Source organism: Dermochelys coriacea, chromosome 3 (assembly GCF_009764565.3).
Source record: "Dermochelys coriacea isolate rDerCor1 chromosome 3, rDerCor1.pri.v4, whole genome shotgun sequence".
Classification (NCBI taxonomy): Eukaryota; Metazoa; Chordata; order Testudines; family Dermochelyidae; genus Dermochelys; species Dermochelys coriacea.
The window spans coordinates 2,259,181-2,284,832 of NC_050070.1; the positions used below are offsets into that span (position 1 = coordinate 2,259,181).

The following is a 25,652-nucleotide window of genomic DNA, read 5'->3' on the forward strand; positions in this document are numbered from 1 at the left end:
TTCAAAAGCTACAGCTTTTAGCTGGTTTCAGGAATTTCAGAAATTGTTCTTCTGAAATAGAATATACTCACCACAAAGGGGTAACACCTTGACTACCTCACTGCAGAAGGCCAAATAAAAGCTTTTTTTTAATATAACATCACCCATGTTTAAATACATTTTCTAATATCAATGGCCTGATTTTCAGACATGCTGAGCACTTGCAATTAACAGGCCCCAACAACAACAAAAAGTCAAAATATTCCAGAAGTCTGTTCATAAGAAAAGGCAATGGGGACTTTGCCAGAGGCTTTCCCTGCTGCCAGAGCCTCTCACTGGAGTGGGGAAGAGCAGTGTCGACACAGAAGGCACTGCTTGGGCAGATAGAGAGCCCTTGTAGGATACAAATCTTGGGGATTCAGGCATTTAGGGCACTCTTCTACTCACCTATACCGTTCTCCCCAGCTATACTGCTATTTATACTTATGCTAGCTGGGTGTGCATTGTCTGTACTCTACACACCATCGTAAGAGTAGACATACCTTTAGGGCGAGATATAACATTTACCCTGTTCTTGTGAAAAATGGTATAAAGGTCTGAATCCTTCCTACCCTCTGGCTCATGTAACTACCACCAGGAAAGCAGTTTTCAGGATGCTGACAGAGATGGATTAGCTCACATTTTGAGACACCACTGAAGATCTCCCCGAGGTGCATCGATTTCTCCAGCAGCAAAATTTCAACTTTGCCTCCCTTCCTCTCTGGCTGCACTTGGAGTAAGGAGGACTCATGGAATGATGTTCAAGAAAGTGTTAGTATGTCTTTGGGAAGAATACAGAGGGCGACCACTATTGATGGTTATGACAGCGTAACATGAAAAATTGGGTGCATAGGTCTTAACACTTGGTACTGGGCTTTTGTCATAATTCTAGAACTCTTGTATGGTGAGAGGAGGTCATCTTAGGCTACTAAAAATTCACTAAATACATTTTTATAGGCCACTGAGAAAAAGGGAACTTAATTAACTATTCTGATGCTAATTACTAACATTAAATAACTAAGCTAAGTTAATCGCACAGGGCACAAGAGAAGCAGACACTACCAAGATTTCAGTCTTGCAGCTACAGGCAGTAAGAAGAAACTGAGGGGTGACTACACCCATTTAGGTGGCGGTAGGGCTGTCAAGCGATTAAAAAAAAATTAATTGTGATTAATCGCAAGATTAAAAAAACTAATCGTGATTAATCACACTGTTAAAGAATAGAATAACATTTATTTAAATATTTTTGATGTTTTCTACATTTTCAAATATGTTGATTTCAATTACCACACAGAATACAAAGTGTACAGTGCTCACTTTATATTATTTTTATTACAAATATTTGCACAGTAAAAACAAAAGAAATAGTATTTTTCAATTCACCTAATACAAATAATGTAATGCAATCTCTTAATCATGAAAGCTGACCTTACAAATGTAGAATTGTGTACAAAAAATAACTGCATTCAAAAATAAAACAATGTAAAACTTTAGAGCCTACAAGTCCACTCAGTACTACTTCTTTTCAGACAATCACTCAGACAGACAAGTTTGTTTACATTTGCAGGAGATAATGCTGCCCGCTTCTTCTTTATAACGTCACCTGAAAGTGACAACAGGTGTTTGCATGGCACTGTTGTAGCCGGCATTGCAAGATATTTACATGCCAGATACACTAAAGATCCATATGCCCCTTCATGCTTCAATTACCCTTCCAGGGGACATCATCCAGGGCGATGACAGGTTCTGCTCAATAACTATCGTTTTCATCATCTGAGTCAGATGCCACCAACAGAAGGTTGATTTTCTTTTTTTGGTCATTCAGTTCTGTCTTTTCCACATTGGAATACTGCTCTTTTAAGACTTCTGAAAGTATGCCGCACACCTCATCCCTCTCAGATTTTGGAATTCACTTCAGATTCTTAAACCTTGGTAGAGTGCTGTAGCGATCTTTAGAAATCTCACATTGGTTCCTTCTTTGCATTTTGCCAAATCTTCAGGGAAAGTGTTCTTAAAATGAACAGCATGTGCTGGGTCATCATCCAATATTGCTATATCATGAAATATATGGCAGAATGCAGGTAAAACAGAGCAGGAGACATACAATTTTCCTCTTCCCCAAGGAGTCCAGTCACAAATTTAATTAAAAAAAAATTGTTAAGGAGCATCATCAGCATGTCCTCTGAAATGGTGGCCAAAGCATGAAGGGGCATACGAATGTTTAGCATATCTGACACGTATATACCTTGCAATTCCGGTTACAAAAAAAGTGCCATGCAAATGGCCTGTTCTCACTTTCAGGTAACATTGTAAATAAGAAGCAGACAGCATTATGTCCCATAAATGTAAACAAGCTTGTTTGTCTTACCGATTGGCTGCACAGGAGGCAGGACTGAGTGGACTTGTAGGCTCTAAAGTTTTCCATTGTTTTGTTTTTTGAGTGCAGTTATGTAACCAAAAAAAAAAAATCTACATTTGTAAGTTGCATTTTCACAAAGCGATTGCACTACAGTACTTGTATGAGGTGAATTGAAAAATACTATTTCTTTATTATTTTTACAGTGCAAATATTTGTAATAAAAAATATAAAGTGAGCACTGTTCAGTTTGTATTCGGTGTTGTAATTGAAATCAATATATTTGAAAATGTAGAAAAACATCCAAAAATATTTAAATTTCCACTGGTATTCTATTGTTTAACAGTGTGATTAAAAGTGCAATTAATTGCAATTAATTTTTTTAATAGCAATTAATTTTTTTGAGTTAATCGCGTGTGTTAACTGCAATTGATCGACAACCATAGTGGCAGAGCCTGAGGGAAAAGGCAAAACCCCAGCAGACATTGCTAGCTAAAAATAATCCAACATCACATGCACGAGTACTGAGAATGTAATGTGGGAGATAATTATTCAAAGAATTCCCCATTGATAACAGATCAGAAAAATTAATCAGGTTATTAATGCTTTCGGTGTTATTGAAGCCATGTTGGTTCCAGGATATGAGACACACAAGATGGTAATATCTTTTATTGGACCAACTTCTGCTGGGGGAAAGGAAAAAAATTCAAACTTCAGAGATTGTTTTCAGGTCCAGAAACTCTAGTTTCAATCGTCAGATATGAAGAAGAGCTCAAAAGCTTGTTCCTTCCACTAAGAGAAGTTGGTCCAATAAATAAATATTACCTGACCCGCCTTGTCTCTCTCACTTTATTAAAACATTTAGACATGGCACCAGAACTTTTCAACAGCCTAAAGATCACTAGAGTGGAACATGAGTCAGGAACAAAACTCACTGTAGACCAATTGCTGCTGCTGTTTTAAATACACACGTGAAGAGAGGAGGGATGGTTTTATGCTTGTGAAATTTGATTATTTCTCAAATGTTTTCAGATTCCCAGAGGAAAAGTACTAGAGAAGTGCAAAATATTATTAAGAACATGACATTAGTGCAATAGCTATGTTGCAAACTAATATCTACTATGTATTCTATCACTCAGAGATTTTAAAGCCAGAGGGACCATTTGATAATCTAGTCTCTGCTTTCTAGGATACAGTCCCCCATTCTGGCCTGTATATTAATAACAAACAAAATGTCAGGCCAAATTCTGGACCCAGTTCATAGTCAAAGTAAACTGACTGAGTTAATGATTCTGGGTTGGATTTTCAGTGGAGCCACCCTGCAGTCACTCAATGAAGCCTCAACTGATGTGAAGTATCATTAATCCATTTGTCTTACCTCTACCCCCACTCTCCTACACTCATTGCATTCCAGGTTAACCCCGTAAAAGCACTCTTAGTTAGGAAGTACCTGCAAAGTTGTACTCCACTACACGCACTGATTCTGCTAAAACCACTTTTTTTTGTTGAGCCCATGATGGAAAAAGTCTCCATTTGACCCAGTAACAGCATCCTGCTGCGGAGAATGTCCTGTATAGCTGAAGAGCATGTTTGTTCTAAGGCACATGCCCACCCAAATATCAACCCAAGGTGTAGTACATGTGGATTGGGATACCTGATCTCACTGTTGCACTGAGTCACCAGATCGGGGAAGGCAGGGATGGAATTGGTTGGTGGGAGGACATATGGAAAAAATTGGGGAACCAGGATTGTCTGGGCCTGCAGGAGGTGATCAGAATTACCATCACTCTGTCTTGTCAAATCTTTTGCAGTACTTGAAGCAGGAGCAGTAGCGGAGGGAAGGAGTAATTGAGTTGGTAGGACCAGGGGATGAGCAGGGCGTTGCCCTGGAAGCGGTGGCCGAGGGCTCCCCTGGGACAATACATCTTGCAATTGCTATTCACCTGTGAAACAAATAGGTCTGATAAGGGTCTCCCATCAGGCGAAGATGTCATGTACTACTGAACTGTGAAATTCCCATTAGTGGTCAATTGCAAAAATGTCGTCTGAGCCTGTCCCAGAAAGTTAGGCTGCTGACAAAATGTTCTGGTGGTTGATGATTGACTGCCTCTGCACATAGTGCAGTGGATCTTGTTTATCAAGGTTTGTTGAGATAAATAACAGTGGTGGTGCTGTCTGACATGATGAGAACATGGTGGTAGCAGATGAAGAGAAGAAAGGATTGGCATGCCTTTCTCACAGCTCAGAGTTCCAGGATGTTTATGTGCATCCTGGATTCTCAGGGAGCCCATGTTCCTTGAGCCATGTAGCTATCCAGTGTCTCGTCTGGGGAAGAGAGGGGAAAGGAACCCCCGCACATAAACGATGTGGGTCTGTCCACCACTGGAGCGATGATAGTACCTTGGTGTAGACTGTCAACATAAAATCCAAGAAATGGCAATTTGGTGAGTAAATGGACTGCAGCCATGACTGGAGGCAGCAAAGATGGAGTCAAGCGAAGGGGCTCACATAGGTACACAAAACCGCATGGACAAGGAGAGACATGAAATTCCTGGCGGTACATACAGATTGCTCACAATGAGAGTTATGCCGCCACTTATGGTCTGGAACCTGTCTGTGGGCAGGTAAGCTTATGCTGTGACCAAATTTATGGTAGCCCCAATAAAGTCCAGAGACTGCATGGGGTTGAGAATAAATTTCTCAACATTGACGCTCACTCCAAGGGAAGAAAGGAGATTGAGTAACACGAAGTTGACATGTGGGCTTTTTGTCTAGAACTTGCGGCAAGGTGCAAATCACAGAGATATGGAAACTTGGAGGACATAATGTCTGACAGAAGCTGCTACACTGGAAAATACTTTGGGGAAGACTGGGAGCAGCAGCTATTCTGAAGGGGAGCACTCTGTATCGGAAATGTTGAGTGTCCACTGTTGAATCTCAGGAAACATCTGGGGGCAGGCTGAATATTGATGTGAAATTGAGTGTCCTTCATATTGACAGCTTGCCTTTCTCTAAGAATGGAATTATTGCTGCCAGAGTGACCATATGAAACTTGATTTTGTGGATGAAGTGACTGAGGTGTCAGAGATTGAGGATTAGTCTCCACCTGCCTTTCTTCTTGGATATCAGGAAGTAGGTTGAATAGAATCCCATTCTCTGATATTCCGGAGGAACGCGTTCTGTTGCTCCCCATTGTAACACATTCACCTCTTGGGCAAGAATACTGTCATGAGAATGGTCCCCAAGGGGGACAGGAAGCAGGGTTTTGAAGGACAAAGCATGTTAAAACTCTATTGTATAGCCATGGCGGATGACATTCAACACCCATTTCACGTCTTGTGGCATGCTGATGATGTTGGTACTGATAGATCAGTGCCCCAAATTGCTGGATCCTATTGCTTGCGAGTCTTTATCTTGTGCCTAGGGGCTTAGTGGATGCTCTTGTAACCATTGGGTCAAACTAGTGGAAAGAGAATCTATGGTCTTTCATCTGCAGGAAGATTTAGTTCCATGATTATGGGTGTGCTTCCTTACCTCCCAATTAGGTCCCACCATGAGGTCCATGGGGTGGTTCTGCCAGCACCGGAGTTGGACATGGCAGCAGGAGGCTCACTCCTCGCTGAATCAGGGTTGGGGGAGGGGGTTCCCTGGCCTAAGTCCGAGTGAGGTCTCATGGCAAGCTCCATGAGAGGCTTCCAGATGCAAAGAGCCCTTCCTTCTCGGGTGAAGCTGGGGAAAATCTGGCAAATACTCACCTGGCCATAATATAAGCTTCCCCCGGCAGTAGAAACAATGTTGGTGGTTGTCACTGACCAAGAAGAACGCGGACAGGAGGCGCTCAGTTTGAAGTTTGGAGTCCTGGGCATAGTCCGGTACCCACATGTTCGTACAGAAGGCGCAGTTGCAGGGGAAGGTTGAAAAACCCCAAAATCTATCGACTATTAGCACTAAGATGAAACTGGTAAAACTCATAAAAACTATGTACAACTATCCTTTTAAAAAGTGCCTCAGAGACGAGGACACTGAAAGCACTGATATGGACAATGCGGTGGAGAGAAGTAACTGGAGATGTGCTCTGTCTGCCCCACCCTTTATCGCCTTAGATGGATGCATGACGCAAGCCAAGATGCATGTGCAGACCAACGGACACTACTTTCAAATTCTCCAACTCCAGGTGCATGATGCACATGCATAATCTTCAGTGGAATACAATAGGGTGGCCCTATTAAAGCACCAAGTACATATATTACTGTAATAAGTACATTTATTCCTGCTTACACATTGTAAATGTGACCAAGTTACGATCACTTGTACCTAAGCCACCATCAATGCTTATTTTTGTGATCAGAGCCCTGTGCAGATACACATGCTAGTCAGTGGCGGATTAGCCACTGGGCCCATGCCCAGGGGCCCCCGGAAAAATGGGTGCCCCATGCCATGACCTGCTCTGTCCACCCAGCTCTCTTACCGGGGAGCAGGGGAAGGCCTCACACCCCAAACCTGCTCTCTGGCAGGAGCGCCGGGGGGAGGGGTGGGGGGGACCGACAGGGCAAGCCCCAGTGCCCCGATCCCATTTCCCCGGGAAGAGCAGGGAGGGTGGGGGACTGCAGGTGGAAAGGGTGAGGAGGGGCCCCCACTTGCTCTGGCCCAGGGCTCCACAAAAGCTTAATCCACCTATGGCGCTAGTGTGTACAAGCGGCTCGCACGCTCCCATGCAGAAGTCCCTTCCATGCACCAGTCTGTGTCTTGTGTCAGGGAATGTGTGAGCTGCTTCCACACACTAGCAAAACAGGGACAGCTGTTTCATCTGTATTTTTTTGTTGGCCATGCTCAGAATAGCCTTTTGGTTTTGGGGTGTGGATTAGTAAATGTATTAGAAGTATAAACAGATTTAGTTTCACATGAATAAAATAAAGTGATTAAACCATCAGCATCTTATCCTAATATGTTGTTCTTTACATATAATTATGCAAACTATAAAAAAAGCAAAAATTTAACAGGAGGAGAGATTGCAACTTACATGGGGTTCACAGCAAGTGAAGAAGGAATATAGGACATGACTGAACTAGATGAAGTTCTTAACTGTTAATTTCCAAGTTTTTCCACTTTGAAAGGATTTTTTTTTGTTTTTTGCAAATGAATTATTCTATGAAAATTAATGGTGCGGCTATTAGGTATTGATACACACTTCAATCTTAACTATTCAATCTTAAGTAAATCTTCTGTGAGTTTAAACACAAAAAGGAATCTTACAAAAAATGAAAACTTGGTCAAATGACTAGGAAGGAGTATAAAAATACAAAAATCGAGCATTCAGGGGTGTAATCAGGAAGGCCAAAACACAACTGGAGTTGCAGCTAGCAAGGGATGTGAAGGGTAACAAGAAGGGTTTCTACGGGTATGTTAGCAACAAGAAAAAGGTCAGGAAAAGTGTGGGACCCTTAATGAATGTGGGAGGCAACCTAGTGACAGATGATGTGGAAAAAGCTGAAGTACTCAACCCTTTTTTTTTTTTTTTTTGCCTCGGTTTTCACAGACAAGGTCAGCTCCCACACTGCCGTCCTGGGCAACACAGTATGGTGAGCAGCCCTCAGTGGTGAAAGAACAGGTTAAGGACTATTTAGAAAAGCTGGACAGCACAAGTCCATGGGTCCAGATCTAATGCATCTGAGGGTGCTGAGGGAATTGGCTGAGATGATTGCAGAGCCATTGGACATTATCTTTGAAAACTTGCAGCAATCAGGGATTGGAAAAAGGCAAATATAGTGCCCAGCTTTTAAAAAGGGAAGACTGAGAACCCAGGGAACTACAGATTGGTCAGCCTCACCTAAGCCCCTGTAAAAATCATGGAGCAGGTCATCAAGGAAACCATTTTAAAGCACTTGGAGGAAAGGAAGGTGATCAGGAACAGTCAACATGGATTCACCAAGGGCAAGTCATGCCTGACCAACCTGATTGCCTTCTATGATCAGATAACTGGCTCTGTGGATATGCAGAAAGCAGTGGATGTGATCTATCTTGACCTTACCAAAGCTTTTGATACGGTCTCCCACAGTATTCTTGCCAGCAAGTTAAAGTATGGATTGGGTGAATGGACTATAAGGTGGATAGAAAGCTGGCTAGATTGTCAGGCTCAATGGGTAGTGATCAATGACTCGATGTCTAGCTGGCAGTTGGTATCAAGTGGAGTGCCCCAGGGGTCGGTTTTCTTCAACATCTTCATTAATGACCTGGCTGATGGGATGGATTGCACCCTCAGCAAGTTCGCGGATGATGCTAAGCTGGGGGGAGAGGTAGATATGCTGGAGGGTAGGGATAGGGTCCAGAGTGACCTGGACAAATTGGAGGATTGGACCAAAATAAATCTGATGAGGTTCAACAAGGACAAGGTCAAGTGCAGAGTCCTGAACTTAGAACGGAAGAATCCCATGCACTGCTACAGGCTGGGGACTGACTGGCTAAGCAGCAGTTCTGCAGAAAAGGACCTGGGGATTACAGTGGACGAGAAGCTAGATGAGAGTTAACAGTGTGCCCTTGTTGCCAAGAAGGCCAATGGTATATTGGGCTGCATTAGTAGAAGCATTGCCAGCAGATCGAGGGAAGTGAATATTCCCTTCTATTCGGCACTGGTGAGGCCACACCTGGAGTATTGCTTCAAGTTTTGAGCTCCCCACTACAGAAAGGATATAGACAAATTGGAGAGAGTTCACCAAAGAGCAACGAAAATGATTAGGGGGCTGGGGCACATGATTTATGAAGAGAGGCTGAGGGAACTGGGGTTATTTAATTTGCAGAAGAGAAGAGTGAGGGAGGATTTGATAGCAGCCTTCAATTACCTGAAGGGGGGTTCCAAAGACGATGGAGCTAGGCTGTTCTCAATGGTGGCAGATGAGAGAACAAGAACCAGTGGTCTCAGGTTGCAGTGGGGGAGGTCTAGGTTGGATATTAGTAAACACTATTTCACTAGGAGGGTGGTGAATTACTCAAATGGGTTATCTAGGGAGGTGGTGGAATCTCCATCCTTAGAGGTTTAATCTTCTATGATTCTATACCTGGAACTCTCTCTTTAAACTAGTATTATTCATGTCCACCCTGTTCATTTAATCACGACTTAAAACTGATTTCTTCCACTTAGCCCACCTAGGATAATCTAAATGATTGAGTTCACCATCAAAAAGTGGTTATACTCTCATAGATATTTATGGCCAGAAGGAGCCATTCTGATGAATCATAGAATCATAGAATATCAGGGTTGGAAGGGACCCCAGAAGGTCATCTAGTCCAACCCCCTGCTCAAAGCAGGACCAAGTCCCAGTTAAATCATCCTAGCCAGGGCTTTGTCAAGCCTGACCTTAAAAACCTCTAAGGAAGGAGATTCTACCACCTCCCTAGGTAACGCATTCCAGTGTTTCACCACCCTCTTAGTGAAAAAGTTTTTCCTAATATCCAATCTAAACCTCCCCCATTGCAACTTGAGGCCATTACTCCTCGTTCTGTCATCTGCTACCATTGAGAACAGTCTAGAGCCATCCTCTTTGAAACCCCCTTTCAGGTAGTTGAAAGCAGCTATCAAATCCCCCCTCATTCTTCTCTTCTGCAGACTAAACAATCCCAGCTCCCTCAGCCTCTCCTCATAAGTCATGTGCTCTAGACCCCTAATCATTTTTGTTGCCCTTCGCTGTACTCTTTCCAATTTATCCACATCCTTCTTGTAGTGTGGGGCCCAAAACTGGACACAGTACTCCAGATGAGGCCTCACCAGTGTCGAATAGAGGGGAACGATCACGTCCCTCGATCTGCTCGCTATGCCCCTACTTATACATCCCAAAATGCCATTGGCCTTCTTGGCAACAAGGGCACACTGCTGACTCATATCCAGCTTCTCGTCCACTGTCACCCCTAGGTCCTTTTCCGCAGAACTGCTGCCGAGCCATTCGGTCCCTAGTCTGTAGCGGTGCATTGGATTCTTCCATCCTAAGTGCAGGACCCTGCACTTATCCTTATTGAACCTCATTAGATTTCTTTTGGCCCAATCCTCCAATTTGTCTAGGTCCTTCTGTATCCTATCCCTCCCCTCCAGCGTATCTACCACTCCTCCCAGTTTAGTATCATCCGCAAATTTGCTGAGAGTGCAATCCACACCATCCTCCAGATCATTTATGAAGATATTGAACAAAACGGGCCCCAGGACCGACCCCTGGGGCACTCCACTTGACACCGGCTGCCAACTAGACATGGAGCCATTGATCACTACCCGTTGAGCCCGACAATCTAGCCAGCTTTCTACCCACCTTATAGTGCATTCATCCAGCCCATACTTCCTTAACTTGCTGACAAGAATGCTGTGGGAGACCGTGTCAAAAGCTTTGCTAAAGTCAAGAAACAATACATCCACTGCTTTCCCTTCATCCACAGAACCAGTAATCTCATCATAAAAGGCGATTAGATTAGTCAGGCATGACCTTCCCTTGGTGAATCCATGCTGACTGTTCCTGATCACTTTCCTCTCCTCTAAGTGCTTCAGGATTGATTCTTTGAGGACCTGCTCCATGATTTTTCCAGGGACTGAGGTGAGGCTGACCGGCCTGTAGTTCCCAGGATCCTCCTTCTTCCCTTTTTTAAAGATGGGCACTACATTAGCCTTTTTCCAGTCATCCGGGACTTCCCCCGTTCGCCACGAGTTTTCAAAGATAATGGCCAAGGGCTCTGCAATCACAGCCACCAATTCCCTCAGCACTCTCGGATGCAATTCGTCCGGCCCCATGGACTTGTGCACGTCCAGCTCATGATCTCATCTGACCTCCTGCAAACATGGACCATAGAACCTCATCAAGTAATTTCAGTCAAACCCACTGTTTGAGCCATAACATACCTTTTAGAATGACATCTGGTCTTGATTTAAAGAGAAAGTGGATGGAGATTCTACCAGCTCTCTAAGTAAACTGACCAAATGGTTATTTACCCTCACTGCTAAAAATTTTAATCTTATTTCTAATCTGAATTTGTTTAGCTTCTGCTTTCAAATACTGGATATCATTATGCCTTTTTCTTCTACATTGAAGAGCCATCTACTATCAGAAATTTCTTCTCCATGTATAGGTACATGCAAGTCATGATCAAGTCATTCTCAATCTTCTCTTGGATAAACTAAACAGATTTAGCTTTGTAAATCTCTCGCTACAAGGCCTGTGTGATGGGGTCTACCATGCCTTCTTTGTCCCCTGCTAGAGGTGTGTCTGTGCCCTGTGCTCAAGGAAAACCTACTCAGACCAGGCTACCAACAAGACTTAGTCCTCCGGAGCTTAGAAGGGCCAGGAGGAGACACTGAATAATCAGGAGCCAGCAGAGCAGTTAAGAATGCTTGCCTGCTACTTCTCAGGGGCACCACAGGGTGAGACTTGGACAGAAGAGAAGCTCCTCAGTGCTAGCACAGAACCCCAGGTCCAGGTCAGGGCCCTGCCCTCAAGTGCTTGCCTTTGCATTTTGCTTGTTTGTTTAAAGGTGCAGACAGCGAATTCTGAGTTTTGTAATCTTAGTTAACTGTTTAGAGACCTAGAGACTTTAGATGCCAAGCTTATGGCACCAGCTACCCTGCTCCAAGCAGGTCACAACTTGTGGACTAAGACGGGGTGGCTGCAGCATCGTCCTTGGTACTATCAGGGTTGTTACAGAATCACCCCACCTGTGACATCCTGTTTTCCAGACCTTGAATTATTAGCTATGACTTGGGATGTGCTCATCATCTTGTTGCCTGGTGTCCTATTTTTCCAAACTTTACTGCCCATGTATCTTAGATTATCAGATTCTTGGGTTAAGGATTTGTCTTCCACAATATATACAGTCCAGCTTCATGCACAATGAAGGCAAACATTTATTTATTTTAAAGAGCTACTATGTTCAAGAAGAACACTTCGCCAAAAAGAGCACCTTGTGTGCATAGTGTTTTCTTGCTTTGTAAAGACATCAAAATTACGGTGGGTTATTAGGCTGGTAAAAAGAGGGATGTAGGAAGGTATGGTATTGGGGAAAAGAAGACAACAAGTGCTTTGTTTTATAATGTCTCAGATTGCAAGGCACTTGAGAGCAGGAACTGTATCGTCAGCACTGAGCAAAATGATAATGTCAAATAATTAAATAAAATTTCATTCAACTCACAAAAAAGTATAATGTGCCTATTTATAAGCTCCTTAAAACCTTTAAGGTTTAACCTGTGATTCTAAGCCTATTACAAAAACATCTTTAGCTTTCAAAAGACATTTGCATAGAGATGATCAGTGCATTATTACAAACAAAGCTGAGTTACCCATGAGGAATGCTCCTTCATCTGATGTTGGTTGCTATGAGGGCCATTTGCATGGCCACGCCAAAAACAGTTTTGACAGAGCTGGTAGTTGTGGCACTGCTGGCATCGGTACCGGAAACCCATCATGCTCTCACACCGACAATATGAACATTCCACAGGATGGAAGACTTCAGGGGGGAAAAGCAATAAGAGAATCTTAGAAAGTGTTATTTTACTATTATCTGAAAAACCACACACAATAAATAAAGCCCCCCAAAAAGGATGAAGTTCCTAAACATCAATAAAATTTGCTAACAATTTCATACTTATAAAAATTATTTACATTAAACAAGTTAAAATAATGTATTTCTATTAAATGTGTCCCTATTCAGATACTGTCTGATCTGAAATCTGTATACAAGTTCAACAACCTAAAGTATACACAGTAAACAAAGGATTTTCAAACCTAATAAATGGGAGCCTAACAAAGAATGTGGTGCAAGTCCCACTGCTTGGAACTTTAAAACTAAATTGGCTAAAATACTTAATGTACAGAAGGGAACACTCCTGCAATAGCAGGGAAATGGACTGGATGACAGTCTTTTCCATCTCCATTATATGAGTCAATCCCAAAATGATACATGTTGCACAGTGTTAAAATATAGCCAGTACCCAGATATAAAGTTGAGTTCTTAGTTTATTTTTGAGCACCCAAAACGATGCTAGGGGCCTCGACAACAAAGACATTGTCCCTGTACCAAAGAGTTTACAATCTAAATTAGACATGACACATAGTGAGGGTCATAAACAGACCAAAAAATGGGGGGAAAAGGAGATGGGGAAACGATGAACAAACAGACAAACAAAAAAAAAGTATATAATTACTCTGCAAGGCACATACTCCTCTTAGTGGTTCTGTTGACTTAAGTTTTTCCTTTCTGGTTTTATTCGTTTCTTTAGTTTACCTTTTCCTCCCCTTCATTGTTCATATAAGAGATGACAGAAGTGAGTTTTTAGAAGAGATGGAATGAGGTATATGTGAGGTCAAGGAGGTAACTTGAAAATGGAATACATTTGGAAAGGGGCAGCATGGAGATGGAAATGGAAGAAGGGTACAAAGGAAACTTCAAAGCTATCAACAATATTGGAGTGCAGAGAATGGGTTAATGCAAAATGAAAACATGGTCTTTGAGGCAGACTTGAGCCAGAAGCATAGGGTCTTGAATCCAAGGATAGGGAATTTCAATATGATATGCTAGGCAACAAGAAGATCTTATGGAGTGAAAATGAAGTCAAAACCAAAAGGTGAAGGGAAATGATTTTGGTGACAGCATTTTGAATGGACAGCAGGGAGCAAGGTAAGTATCTACAAGATTCAAGAGAAGGAGGTTACAATAGTCAATATCAGCTATTAGAGCATCGGCACGCAATTCGGTCATCAGAAAAAGAACATAAGAACAGCCATAGTGAGTCAGACCAAAGGTCCATCTAGCCCAGCATCCTATCTTCCAACAGGTTTCAGAGTAGCGCATCCGATGAAGTGAGCTGTAGCTCACGAAAGCTTATGCTCTAATAAATTTGTTAGTCTCTAAGGTGCCACAAGTACTCCTTTTCTATCTTCCAACAGTGGCCAATGCTAGGTACCCCAAAGGGAATGAAGACAGGGAATCATCAAGTGATCCATCCCCATTCCCAGCTTCTGGCAAACAGAGGCTAGGGACACCATCCCTGCCCATCCTGGCTAATAGCCATTGATGAACCTATCCTCCATGAATTTATCTAGTTCTTTTTTGAACCCTGTGTGACAAAGTTCCTCCTCTGCCTTGGTGGGTCCTGCGCTTATTGGCTGATTTGCTTGCCTCAGAGGTTCACGGCAGCCCTCAGTTTGGCCACTTTTGTGGCTCAAATCTGCCATTCACTCAGTTAGCCTCATCACTGGCCAGCATGGGGAAAAGAAAGAAGAACAATCCCCGCAGTCTCTGCTGATCCACCTAGTGGATCGGGGAACAGGCCAGAGACCTTCCCCTCTGCTGGAAGTCCAGCAGTTGGAGTCCAGGTCAACTCCTCCGGTATCAAGTAAGGAGTTGGAGGTTTGGGGGGAACCCAGGCCCGCCCTCTACTCCAGGTTCCAGCCCAGGGCCCTGTGGATTGCAGCTGTCTAGAGAGCCTCCTCGAACAGCTCTGCGACAGCTACAACTCCCTGGACTACTTCCCCATGGCCTCCTCCCAACACCTTCTTTATTCTCACCACAGGACCTTCCTCCTGATGTCTGATAATACTTGTACTTCTCAGTCTTCCAGTATTATGCCTTCTCACTCTCATCTTCTTGCGCCTCTTGCTCCCAGCTCCTCGCATGCCCTGATTAGCCTGCCTGTCTTAATTGATTCTAGCAGCTTCTTGATTGGCTGCAGGTGTTCTAATCAGCCTGTCTGCCTTAATTGTTTCCAGAAAGTTCCTGATTGTTCTGGAACCTTCCCTGTTACCTTACCCGGGGAAAGGGACCTACTTAACCTGGGGCTAACATATCGGCCTTCTATCACTCTCCTGTAGCCATCTGTCCTGACCCTGTCACACCTGTTATAGTCTTGGCTTTCACAACATCCTCTGGCAAAGAGTTCCACAGGTTGACTGTGTGTTGTGTGAAGAAATACTTTGTTTGTTTGTTTTAAATCTGTTGCCTATTCAGACTTAATTAAGAAGAGAATGTTCAAGATTTTGGTTTTAGAACATTTTCTGGGGGACATCAGCATGTGGATGAAAGGCAGAAGGTTGAAACTATAGCTCAGATGGCAGTGATGCTGAGAGAGAGAGAAGTGCTTGAAGAACTTGCTGCTACAGTAACAATGACATGCACATTTCTATTCTCAGATTGTCCTCCAAGACTTGACACCAACAGCTGTGGTTGTAAAAAGGACAATATATGGCAGGGGTGGCCAAACTTACTGACCCTCCAAGCATATGACAATCTTCAGAAGTTCAAGAGCCAGGGTCTGTCTCCTGGGGCTCGAGCCCCGCAGTGGAGTGGTGGGGCTAAGGGTTTGTGCCCTGTAGGGAGGGGGATCTCAGGGCTTCAGCTTTGAGGGAGGTCCCTGTCTGGATTTGGGGCTTCAGCCTTGCAGAAGACGCTTGTCTGGGCTTGGAGTTTCAACCCCACTCCTGCTGAAGCCCCAAGCCCTAGCAGGTGTGCTTAGTGGGGTTGAAGCCCAAGACCCACCGCCCTGCTGGGAAGAAGCCCCTAGTCCCACCACGCCACCACAGGGCAGAAGCCCTGAGCTCTGCCCCTCCCCCCAAGTCTAGTAGGCAGCGAATGGGAGAGTTTATGGGGCTCCACAAGCCGCACTTCAACTGTAAAAGAGCCTAAGTTTGACCACCGCTGATATATGGCTATGAGACTTCATTCTATCCTGAAAGACTTGGGCTGGCCACACTAATCTACACATTCATGACCTATGGATTTGATTACTTTAAAATAATATATCTGGGGAATGAAATTGCCCAAAAAATCTTCAGTTAATTAAAAATGTAGCTACCAGCCTAATTCGCACCACATGCCACCAAAAACCAATCAATCCTAGTGCTTCATTCCTTACAAGGTTTCATGTTAAAGACTAAGTCAAGTTCAAAGCTTTGATTGTTAGTTTTCTTCATTCAAACAGCCCAGACTACTCTTCATACCTGCTTTCCACTGGAACAACAGAGTTGTCATGAATGAGATTAGTGAGCACTAAAAACAAAGCTTTCTTTGTAGCTAGCCCAGGAATGAGGAACTCCTGGAACACATCAGAATGATCACAAAAACTCACTGTTATCAGAATGGAATGCAACACACCCTCCAAACTAGCTTCCACAATTGACCAGGTACACACACAAGCTTTCCCTCCCCACCTAGGGGGAAGAAACTGACATCTTAAGTTTTTCTTTTAAAATCCTTGGAAGGCTCATCCTTGGACTAACTCTCCTGAGAACGGGCTGGAGAAAATCTCAGAAAGATAGGTCTGAATTTTCAGGTTTCAGAGTAGCAGCCGTGTTAGTCTGTATTTGCAAAAAGAAAAGGAGTACTTGTGGCACCTTAGAGACTAACAAATTTATTCGAGCATAAGCTTTCATGAGCTACAGCTCACTTCATCGGATGCATTCAGTGGAAAAAAATGGTTTTTTTGAATTTCAGTGAGAGTTGCTGCACATTTTCCAAGACAATGAATACGTCTTTCTAAGCTCTGCAAATGAGGCATTTTGCTCCATGTTCCTCACACATTCTTGTCAACTGCTGGAAATTGCCCACCTTGATTCACTACAAAAGGTTTTTTTTCCCCCAGCTCTCCTGCTTATAATAGCTCACCTTACCTGATTACTCTCGTTACAGTCTGTATGGTAACACCCATTGTTTCATGTTCTCTGTATATATAAATCTCCCCACTGTATTTTCCACTGCATGCATCCGATGAAGTGAGCTGTAGCTCACAAAAGCTTATGCTCAAATAAATTTGTTAGTCTCTAAGGTGCCACAAGTACTCCTTTTCATCTTGTAGGGTTTATCCACCATCTCCCCAAATAGATGATGGCCTCTGGAGGGCAAGTGGAAAAAAACAGCTACATAGCTTCTTGTAACTGCTTTTCTTTGAGAGATGTTGCATATGTCCATTATACTGTAGATGTGTGCACACCTCATGACCTGGTGCTGGAGTGGGCGGCCCCACCCATGGCCAAGATCTTTGTGAGCCAACTAAGGATATAAAGGGCAGAGTCACCCCACTCCTCCTTCAGTTCCTTTACACTGGAACCCAATGATAGACTCCAACACATCAGGGAAGGATGGTGGATCACGTAGTGGATATATGAAACATCTCGAAGAACAACAGTTACAGGATGGTAAGTAATCATTTTTTCTCCAAGTGCTGGCATTATGGTATAGAGAATGTCCAAGCTGTTACCGCAGGAGGAGGGGCTCAGAGGCTCATAGAAAGAGGGACTGTAGGATTGCCTTGCCTAGATCTGCATCTTCCCTCAAGTTGCAGAGTGCGTATGGTCTAGTGAAAATATGAACTGAGGACTGTGTTGTTGCTCTACATACATCCATAACAGGGATGTTTGCCAGAAATGCAGTTGAGGTAGAATATGCTCTGAGCAAAGGTGCTATGAGTCTATAAGGAGATATTACTCCTTTCGCAGCATAAGCCATTACGATGCAGTTAGCGATCCATTTCAATAGCCTGTGTTGTGACTGGATGATGCCTCACTCGTTCTGCATATAACAAAAACAGCTGAGAAGAAACCTGCAACAGCTTTATCCTGTCCAAGTAAAAAGCCAACATGTGCCAAACACTCAAGGTATGGAGTTTTCTCTCATACCTGTTCACATGAGACTTTGGAAAGAAAACTAGCAGACAGATTGGGTTAGGTGGAAGTCAGAGACCACTGTAGAGAGGAACTTCCAAGGAGTCTAAGCTAGACTTTGACCTTGTGAAGAACATGTAAAGGTGGATCAGTGACTAATGCATTCGGTTCACCTACCATCTTGGCAGAGGTGATAGCCACTTAAAATACTACCTTCACTAATAGGTGTAGAAAGGAGCACAGTGCTAAAGACTCTGAAAGAGGGTCCATAAGCACAGACAACTCCAAATTCAGATCCCACAAAGGTGTTGGGTCTCAGACTGCTGGAAATAATTTGTTTAGAGCTTTCACGAATCTGGTCATGATGGAGTGAGTAAAAATAGTCCTGCCCCTTATATGAGGATGAAAAGCCAAAGTGGCCTCCAGATGCATCTTAACAGAGCTGAGCATTAGACCCAACTCCTTAAAGTACCAAAGATTATCCAGGATTGTCTGAATGCTGGTCTGAGTTGGGGACACATTTTGGGAGGCTGTCCAGATGGAAAAATGCTTTTATTTACACAAGTAAGTAGCTCTAGTGGAAAGTTTTCTACTGTTAAGGAGAACGTTCTGGACAGCCACTGACCACTACATTTCCTCCATACTCAGCCACCAATGAACGATGCTGTGAGGCTCAGGCCTTAAGGATTTGGAGGCAGCACTCGCCCATGGTTGTGCATCAGGATGTCCTTTGTCACTGGCAACAGTAAGAGTTCCTGAGTGGACAGTTTGCCGAGGTCTGAATACTACATCTGCCTTGAAGAGACTGCAGCTATAAGGATCAATCTGCCATGATCATTCTTGAGCTTGATAATGACCCTGGGAATCAGGGTCACAGGTGGGAGTGCATAAAGGAGGTCCTTGTCCCATGGACAAAGGAAAGTGTCTGATAGGGATTAGGTGGCTGTGACCTGCCCTGGAACAAAACTGGGCACACTTCCTATTCTGCTTTAGCAAAGCTTTAGCAAAGCTTTTGATACGGTCTCCCACAGTATTCTTACCAGCAAGTTAAAAAAGTATGGATTGGATGAATGGACTATAAGGTAGATAGAAAGCTGGCTAGATTGTCAAGCTCCATGGGTAGTGATCAATGGCTCGATGTCTAGTTGGCAGCCGGTATCAAGCGAAGTGCCCCAGGGGTTGGTCCTGTGGCCAATTTTGTTCCACATCTTTATTAATGATCTGGATGATTGGATGAATTGCACCCTCAGCAAGTTCTCAGATGACACTAAGCTGTGTGGGAACGTAGATATCATAGAATCATAGAATCATAGAATATCAGGGTTGGAAGGGACCCCAGAAGGTCATCTAGTCCAACCCCCTGCTCAAAGCAGGACCAAGTCCCAGTTAAATCATCCTAGCCAGGGCTTTGTCAAGCCTGACCTTAAAAACCTCTAAGGAAGGAGATTCTACCACCTCCCTAGGTAACGCATTCCAGTGTTTCACCACCCTCTTAGTGAAAAAGTTTTTCCTAATATCCAATCTAAACCTCCCCCATTGCAACTTGAGGCCATTACTCCTCGTTCTGTCATCTGCTACCATTGAGAACAGTCTAGAGCCATCCTCTTTGAAACCCCCTTTCAGGTAGTTGAAAGCAGCTATCAAATCCCCCCTCATTCTTCTCTTCTGCAGACTAAACAATCCCAGCTCCCTCAGCCTCTCCTCATAAGTCATGTGCTCTAGACCCCTAATCATTTTTGTTGCCCTTCGCTGTACTCTTTCCAATTTATCCACATCCTTCTTGTAGTGTGGGGCCCAAAACTGGACACAGTACTCCAGATGAGGCCTCACCAGTGTCGAATAGAGGGGAACGATCACGTCCCTCGATCTGCTCGCTATGCCCCTACTTATACATCCCAAAATGCCATTGGCCTTCTTGGCAACAAGGGCACACTGCTGACTCATATCCAGCTTCTCGTCCACTGTCACCCCTAGGTCCTTTTCCGCAGAACTGCTGCCGAGCCATTCGGTCCCTAGTCTGTAGCGGTGCATTGGATTCTTCCATCCTAAGTGCAGGACCCTGCACTTATCCTTATTGAACCTCATTAGATTTCTTTTGGCCCAATCTTCCAATTTGTCTAGGTCCTTCTGTATCCTATCCCTCCCCTCCAGCGTATCTACCACTCCTCCCAGTTTAGTATCATCCGCAAATTTGCTGAGAGTGCAATCCACACCATCCTCCAGATCATTTATGAAGATATTGAACAAAACGGGCCCCAGGACCGACCCCTGGGGCACTCCACTTGACACCGGCTGCCAACTAGACATGGAGCCATTGATCACTACCCGTTGAGCCCGACAATCTAGCCAGCTTTCTACCCACCTTATAGTGCATTCATCCAGCCCATACTTCCTTAACTTGCTGACAAGAATGCTGTGGGAGACCGTGTCAAAAGCTTTGCTAAAGTCAAGAAACAATACATCCACTGCTTTCCCTTCATCCACAGAACCAGTAATCTCATCATAAAAGGCGATTAGATTAGTCAGGCATGACCTTCCCTTGGTGAATCCATGCTGACTGTTCCTGATCACTTTCCTCTCCTCTAAGTGCTTCAGGATTGATTCTTTGAGGACCTGCTCCATGATTTTTCCAGGGACTGAGGTGAGGCTGACCAGCCTGTAGTTCCCAGGATCCTCCTTCTTCCCTTTTTTAAAGATGGGCACTACATTAGCCTTTTTCCAGTCATCCGGGACTTCCCCCGTTCGCCACGAGTTTTCAAAGATAATGGCCAAGGGCTCTGCAATCACAGCCGCCAATTCCCTCAGCACTCTCGGATGCAATTCGTCCGGCCCCATGGACTTGTGCACGTCCAGCTTTTCTAAATAGTCCCTAACCACCTCTATCTCTACAGAGGGCTGGCCATCTCTTCCCCATTTTGTGATGCCCAGCACAGCAGTCTGGGAGCTGACCTTGTTAGTGAAAACAGAGGCAAAAAAAGCATTGAGTACTATGCTATGATATGCTAGAGGATATGGAATAGGGTCCAGAGTGACCTAGACAAATTGGAGGATTGGGCCAAAAGAAATCTTATGAGGTTCAACAAGGACAACTGCAGAGTTCTGCATTTAGGAAGAAAGAATCCCATGCACCGCTACAGGTTGGGGACTGACTGGCTAAGCAGCAATTCTGCAGAAAAGGACCTTGGGATTACAGCGGACGAGAAGCCGAGTAATAGTCAACAGTGTGCCCTTGTTGCCAAGAAGGCGAATGGCATATTGGTATTAGTAGGAGCACTGCCAGGAGATCGAGGGAAATGATTATTCCCCTCTATTTGGCACTGGTGTGGCCACACCTGGAGTACTCTGTCCAGTTTTGGTCCCGCCACTACAGAAGGGATGTGGACAAATTGGAGAGAGTCCAGTGGAGGGCAACGAAAATGCTTAGGGGGCTGGGGCACATGACTTACGAGGAGAGGCTGAGGGAACTGGGGTTATTTAGTCTGCAGAAGAGAAGTGGGGGGAGGGGATTTGATAGCTGCTTTCAACTACCTGAAAGGGAGTTCCAAAGAGGATGGAGCTAGGCTGTTCTCAGTGGTGGCAAATGACAGAACAAGAAGTAGTAGTCTGAAGTTGCAGTGGGGGAGGTCTAGGTTGGATATTCGGAAACACTATTTCACTAGGAGGGTGGTGAAGCACTGGAATGGGTTACCTAGGAAGGTGGTGGAATCTCCATCCTTAGAGGTTTTTAAGGCCCGGCTTGACAAAGCCCTGGCTGGGATGATTTAGTTGGTTTTGGTCCTGCTTTGAGCAGGGGATTGGACTAGATGACCTTCTGAGGTCTCTTCTAACCCAAGCATTCTATGAAAATTCATTCCATGAGAGGATCCACCTATCTGCGTGAAGCGTAGGAGCAACCTGTTGGTCCTAGACTGGTGAAGTTGATACTCTTTGGACCTGCTAAACAGGACATCAAGTGTGTTTCATGAACTGTGCATTTCCTGCTCCTCTTAGGAAGGGTAGCAACTACCATTCTCATCAGGAACTTTCTTCTGATTTGGTGAGAGAGGTAAAGTCTAGTTTTCCACAAAATGGGGCTATGCTGACAGGGCTGTAATATTTGACTGGAAAACTACCTGACCAGTTCACAAGAGTAGAGGAGTGACCAGTTAACAAATAATTGGGAGTACATTCTTCCCCCAGGACTTTCCCGTGGATTAAATATCACTACTAAATTATTCTTCTTTGCAAAGGAACAGGTAAGATATATTTTAGTGTCTGCCTCATCTTTTAAAGATAAATCCAAAGAAATAAATTAGTCAGCTAATTTGCTGAAGTTCATATACAACTAATTTGTTAGGTGCCTACAATATAGGCACAGATAAAGACATGATCCGTTCCAAGGAGTTTACAATCTATTAAAATCTTTCTAAAAATATGAATACCTAGCTAGGGTGACAGGACAGTCAAGTGTAAAAAGGAGAAAAATAACTTTTCACATTACTAGGGTATGTTTTCCTACATTTCCTCCTCTTTTACAGAGGGAAGTAGAATGTAGGAATTTCTTCCACTTGGATTTACAATGGCTTCTTCTTCAGTCAAAACTCTATTTTCTTCCATGGACCTTATTTCTACAGAAACCTAACAAAATGGATTAGAAGGCTCACTGAATGGAATACTATTGGTATTATATTGCACTATTGGTATTATATTGCACATCTCCTCAGAAACTGAAGCGTGTCTCTCAAAAATGATGTCCTACATGTCTTTAGGATAGCGTTACTGATTAAAGGAAACTTGATCTGATGCCTTGTGAGAGAAGAGAATTTCTCTTACCTGTAAGTGGTATTTCTCCAATGGAATAAACTCAATCCACAACTTAATGGGTTTTTGTTTATCTCACACAAGAACCACCACAGGCAACAAAGGAAAGTACACAATTTTTTTGGATGCCAATCCAGGTGTCCTCGAGCTTCTCTCAAGTACCCCAGCTCTATCTGCCATATTACTTAATTAGAATACTTACAAACTACAAAGACGACAAGCATCTGATTGGAAGGTAAAGTTAGCCAACAAAGGTGCTCCATTCTGACAAGGTGCAATCAAAAAGAATATACTATACTTTTTATAGTATTGGCAATCAGTGAATGGGTCCAGAACTAGAAAAAAAACACTAACTAGATACTCACAAACACTATCGAAGAATGAAAGGCCTTACTCCAGACAGTATATGTACACTCTCATAGTCTTGAAAGTCAATGTCACAAACGGATATTTGCACACACACCCTCCTTGGGCTGGGCTTTGAACAAGGGTCTGCAGCTTATCGCCAAGGAGCAGCATATATACATGTGTGAGTTCACATATGTGACTGACTTTTGAAGAACAGTTGCTGGTAAGTAACTTCTCTTTGCCTAGGGTAAACCCTGCTCACTGTAGGTATGGAATTGCTTAGAGGTGTTGTTACCTCACAGGTTGAGAAATATTTCTTTAGAATAGATTTGTGAAGCTATAAGCTTGGTATTCGTACTTACATATATGTACATACCTCCCCAAAGCAGTCTTCACTAGAGTAGTTCTAATTTCAATGCTTACTTAACGAAAGTAAGGCTGTGCCTGCTCGGTATTCCTGACATCCTAACGAGCCAGCTACACTGCCTGACGGACTGCCCTGCCTGACTGGCTGAGGAAGCTAGCAGGCCAGTTCTTAAGCTCAGCAGCAGCAGCTCACTGGCTGCTCAATGCACATGCCCACAGACTCTCTGCCTCCCTGTGCTTCTTTCTCACCAAGTCCTGCTCTTGCTCTGCTCCCCTACAGCTCCTGCCCTGCACCCAGTCTTGTTTCCATCCTGCCCCAGCCTTGTTCCTGCCTCCCCTAACTCCGGGTAATCCAGCTCCGAGCTTTGGCTCTGATTCCTGACTGTGACTCTGTTGTGACCCTTGGCATTGACATTTAGACTCTGACTCTAGTTATGACCTTTAGCTCTGTTTCCAGGTACTGGCCCTGTCTTGACTCCTGGCTCTGGCTTTCAGACTCCAATGGCTGGGCTGACTCCTACTCCAACTATTAGGCCTGACCGCTTATGACCCAGTCTCCTGACATATACATCCCACCACTACCCACAAATGCATCAGTTTGTTCTCCTGAACTGCAGTGCACCGATCACACACAAAACTCCAAGGCAAAGAAGGACAGGAAGCGTGAATACATGAAGGCAGTTCTTAAAGAACAAGTTACTAGCGAGTAACCTCTCTCTTCTTCAAGGGACTCTTTGTATTCCACTTGGGGAAAACTAGTGATCAGTACTGCCTGGGTGAAAGGTGGGTGAGGAGTTCATAACAACATATAGATGGTAGCACCACCCTGACAAATAAAGGATTGGAGCATGATGCTAAGTCTAAAGAAAAGCAGCTGGTGAAAGTATGCACTGAACTTTAAGTTGCTACTCTGCTGATTTCAGTATTAGGAAGTGCCTAAGACAGCCCACAGAAGCTGTAATGGCTCTACTAAAATGGGTCCTTAACCCTGTAGGCCCTGGTAACTTAGCTATGTTGTAACAAAGTTCTTCACAAGCCTTAACTCATTTAGATATCTCTGTGTTGACTGTTTCTCTTTAACAGCTTTCCTTCTATGCTACAAGTAACCTATTTATCTTTTTAACGGGCTTTGTATTCTTGGCATCCAAAGCATGGAGATATATTTCCCATGGGTGAGAACAATGACTGGGAAATAACTAAAGAAGGGAAATATACAGGCTGAGGCCATTAGAGCTTGGAGCTCACTGACTCTTCTTGCTGCTGTGATCATAGCCAACAAGAATGGTGTTTTAGGGAAGTGTTCCTGAAAGGTCCAGATGGAGTCTACTTCAGCTTGGTTTGCACCAAATCTAGATCCCAGGAAGGAGGTGGTTTTCTTATTCAGGATAAAGCATTAATAAGTCTTTTTAGGAATTTGGCTATTGTTGGATGGGAAAATACCATTTTGTCCTGTACAGGGTGGCAATGGGCTGAGATAGCAGCCAGGTGTATATTAATGCTGTTAGTGAGAGTCCTTGCAACTTAACATTAAACAGTCCGATATAGCATGAATTCCTGTTTGTGTCAGGGTAAGATTCTGGCTACTGGACCACATGGAGAATCTTTTCCTTTTTTGAAGATAGCACTTCATAGTGGACTTCATCCTTGTCCAGAGCAAGCCTGATCAGTGACCATCACAATAGGTTATTATCCAGGCCAACAGGCAAGGTGCACAACAACCTCAATTCCATCAAGGAATGCAAGCCTTCCCGCATCCCTTTGCCCCAGCTCCTCAATCACCACAAACCAACCAGACTTCTCCTCTTCAGCCCTTCCGTGCAGTTCTGGGAAATCACACACACTCAAACTTGTGATTCACTTCTAACATAGAATCACAGGGCTGGAAGGAAACTTGCGAAGTCATCTAGTCCAGCCCTCTGCACTGAAGCAGGACCATATACACCTAGCCATTCCTGAAAGATGATTGGCTAACCTGTTGTTAAAAACCTCCCGTTAGGGAGATTTCACAACCTCCCATGGAAGCCTATTCCTGCTTTCAGCTATCCATAACGTCTATTGAACACCATCAGCTAACACCAGCTAGGCAGGTGGCAAGCTGAGACTACCACTACTTTTATTATGTATTAACAAACAAACAAAACAAACAA

The 25,652-nt window shown here is 43.8% G+C and overlaps 1 protein-coding gene across 29 annotated transcripts in view; it reads right to left on the reverse strand.

Moving 5' to 3' along the window:
- Positions 1-25,652, reverse strand: part of DTNB (dystrobrevin beta) — a 412,789-nt gene that overhangs the window by 247,446 nt on the left and 139,691 nt on the right. For all 29 annotated transcript variants that reach the window (XR_006279636.1, XR_006279635.1, XR_006279632.1 and 26 more), the window contains one exon: positions 12,678-12,844. Coding sequence is in view for 12 of the 29 variants with exons in the window: in XM_043509975.1 (XP_043365910.1) it covers positions 12,678-12,844 (167 nt within the window). In the remaining 17 variants the exon portion in view is untranslated. The remainder of the gene's footprint in view (positions 1-12,677; positions 12,845-25,652) is intronic.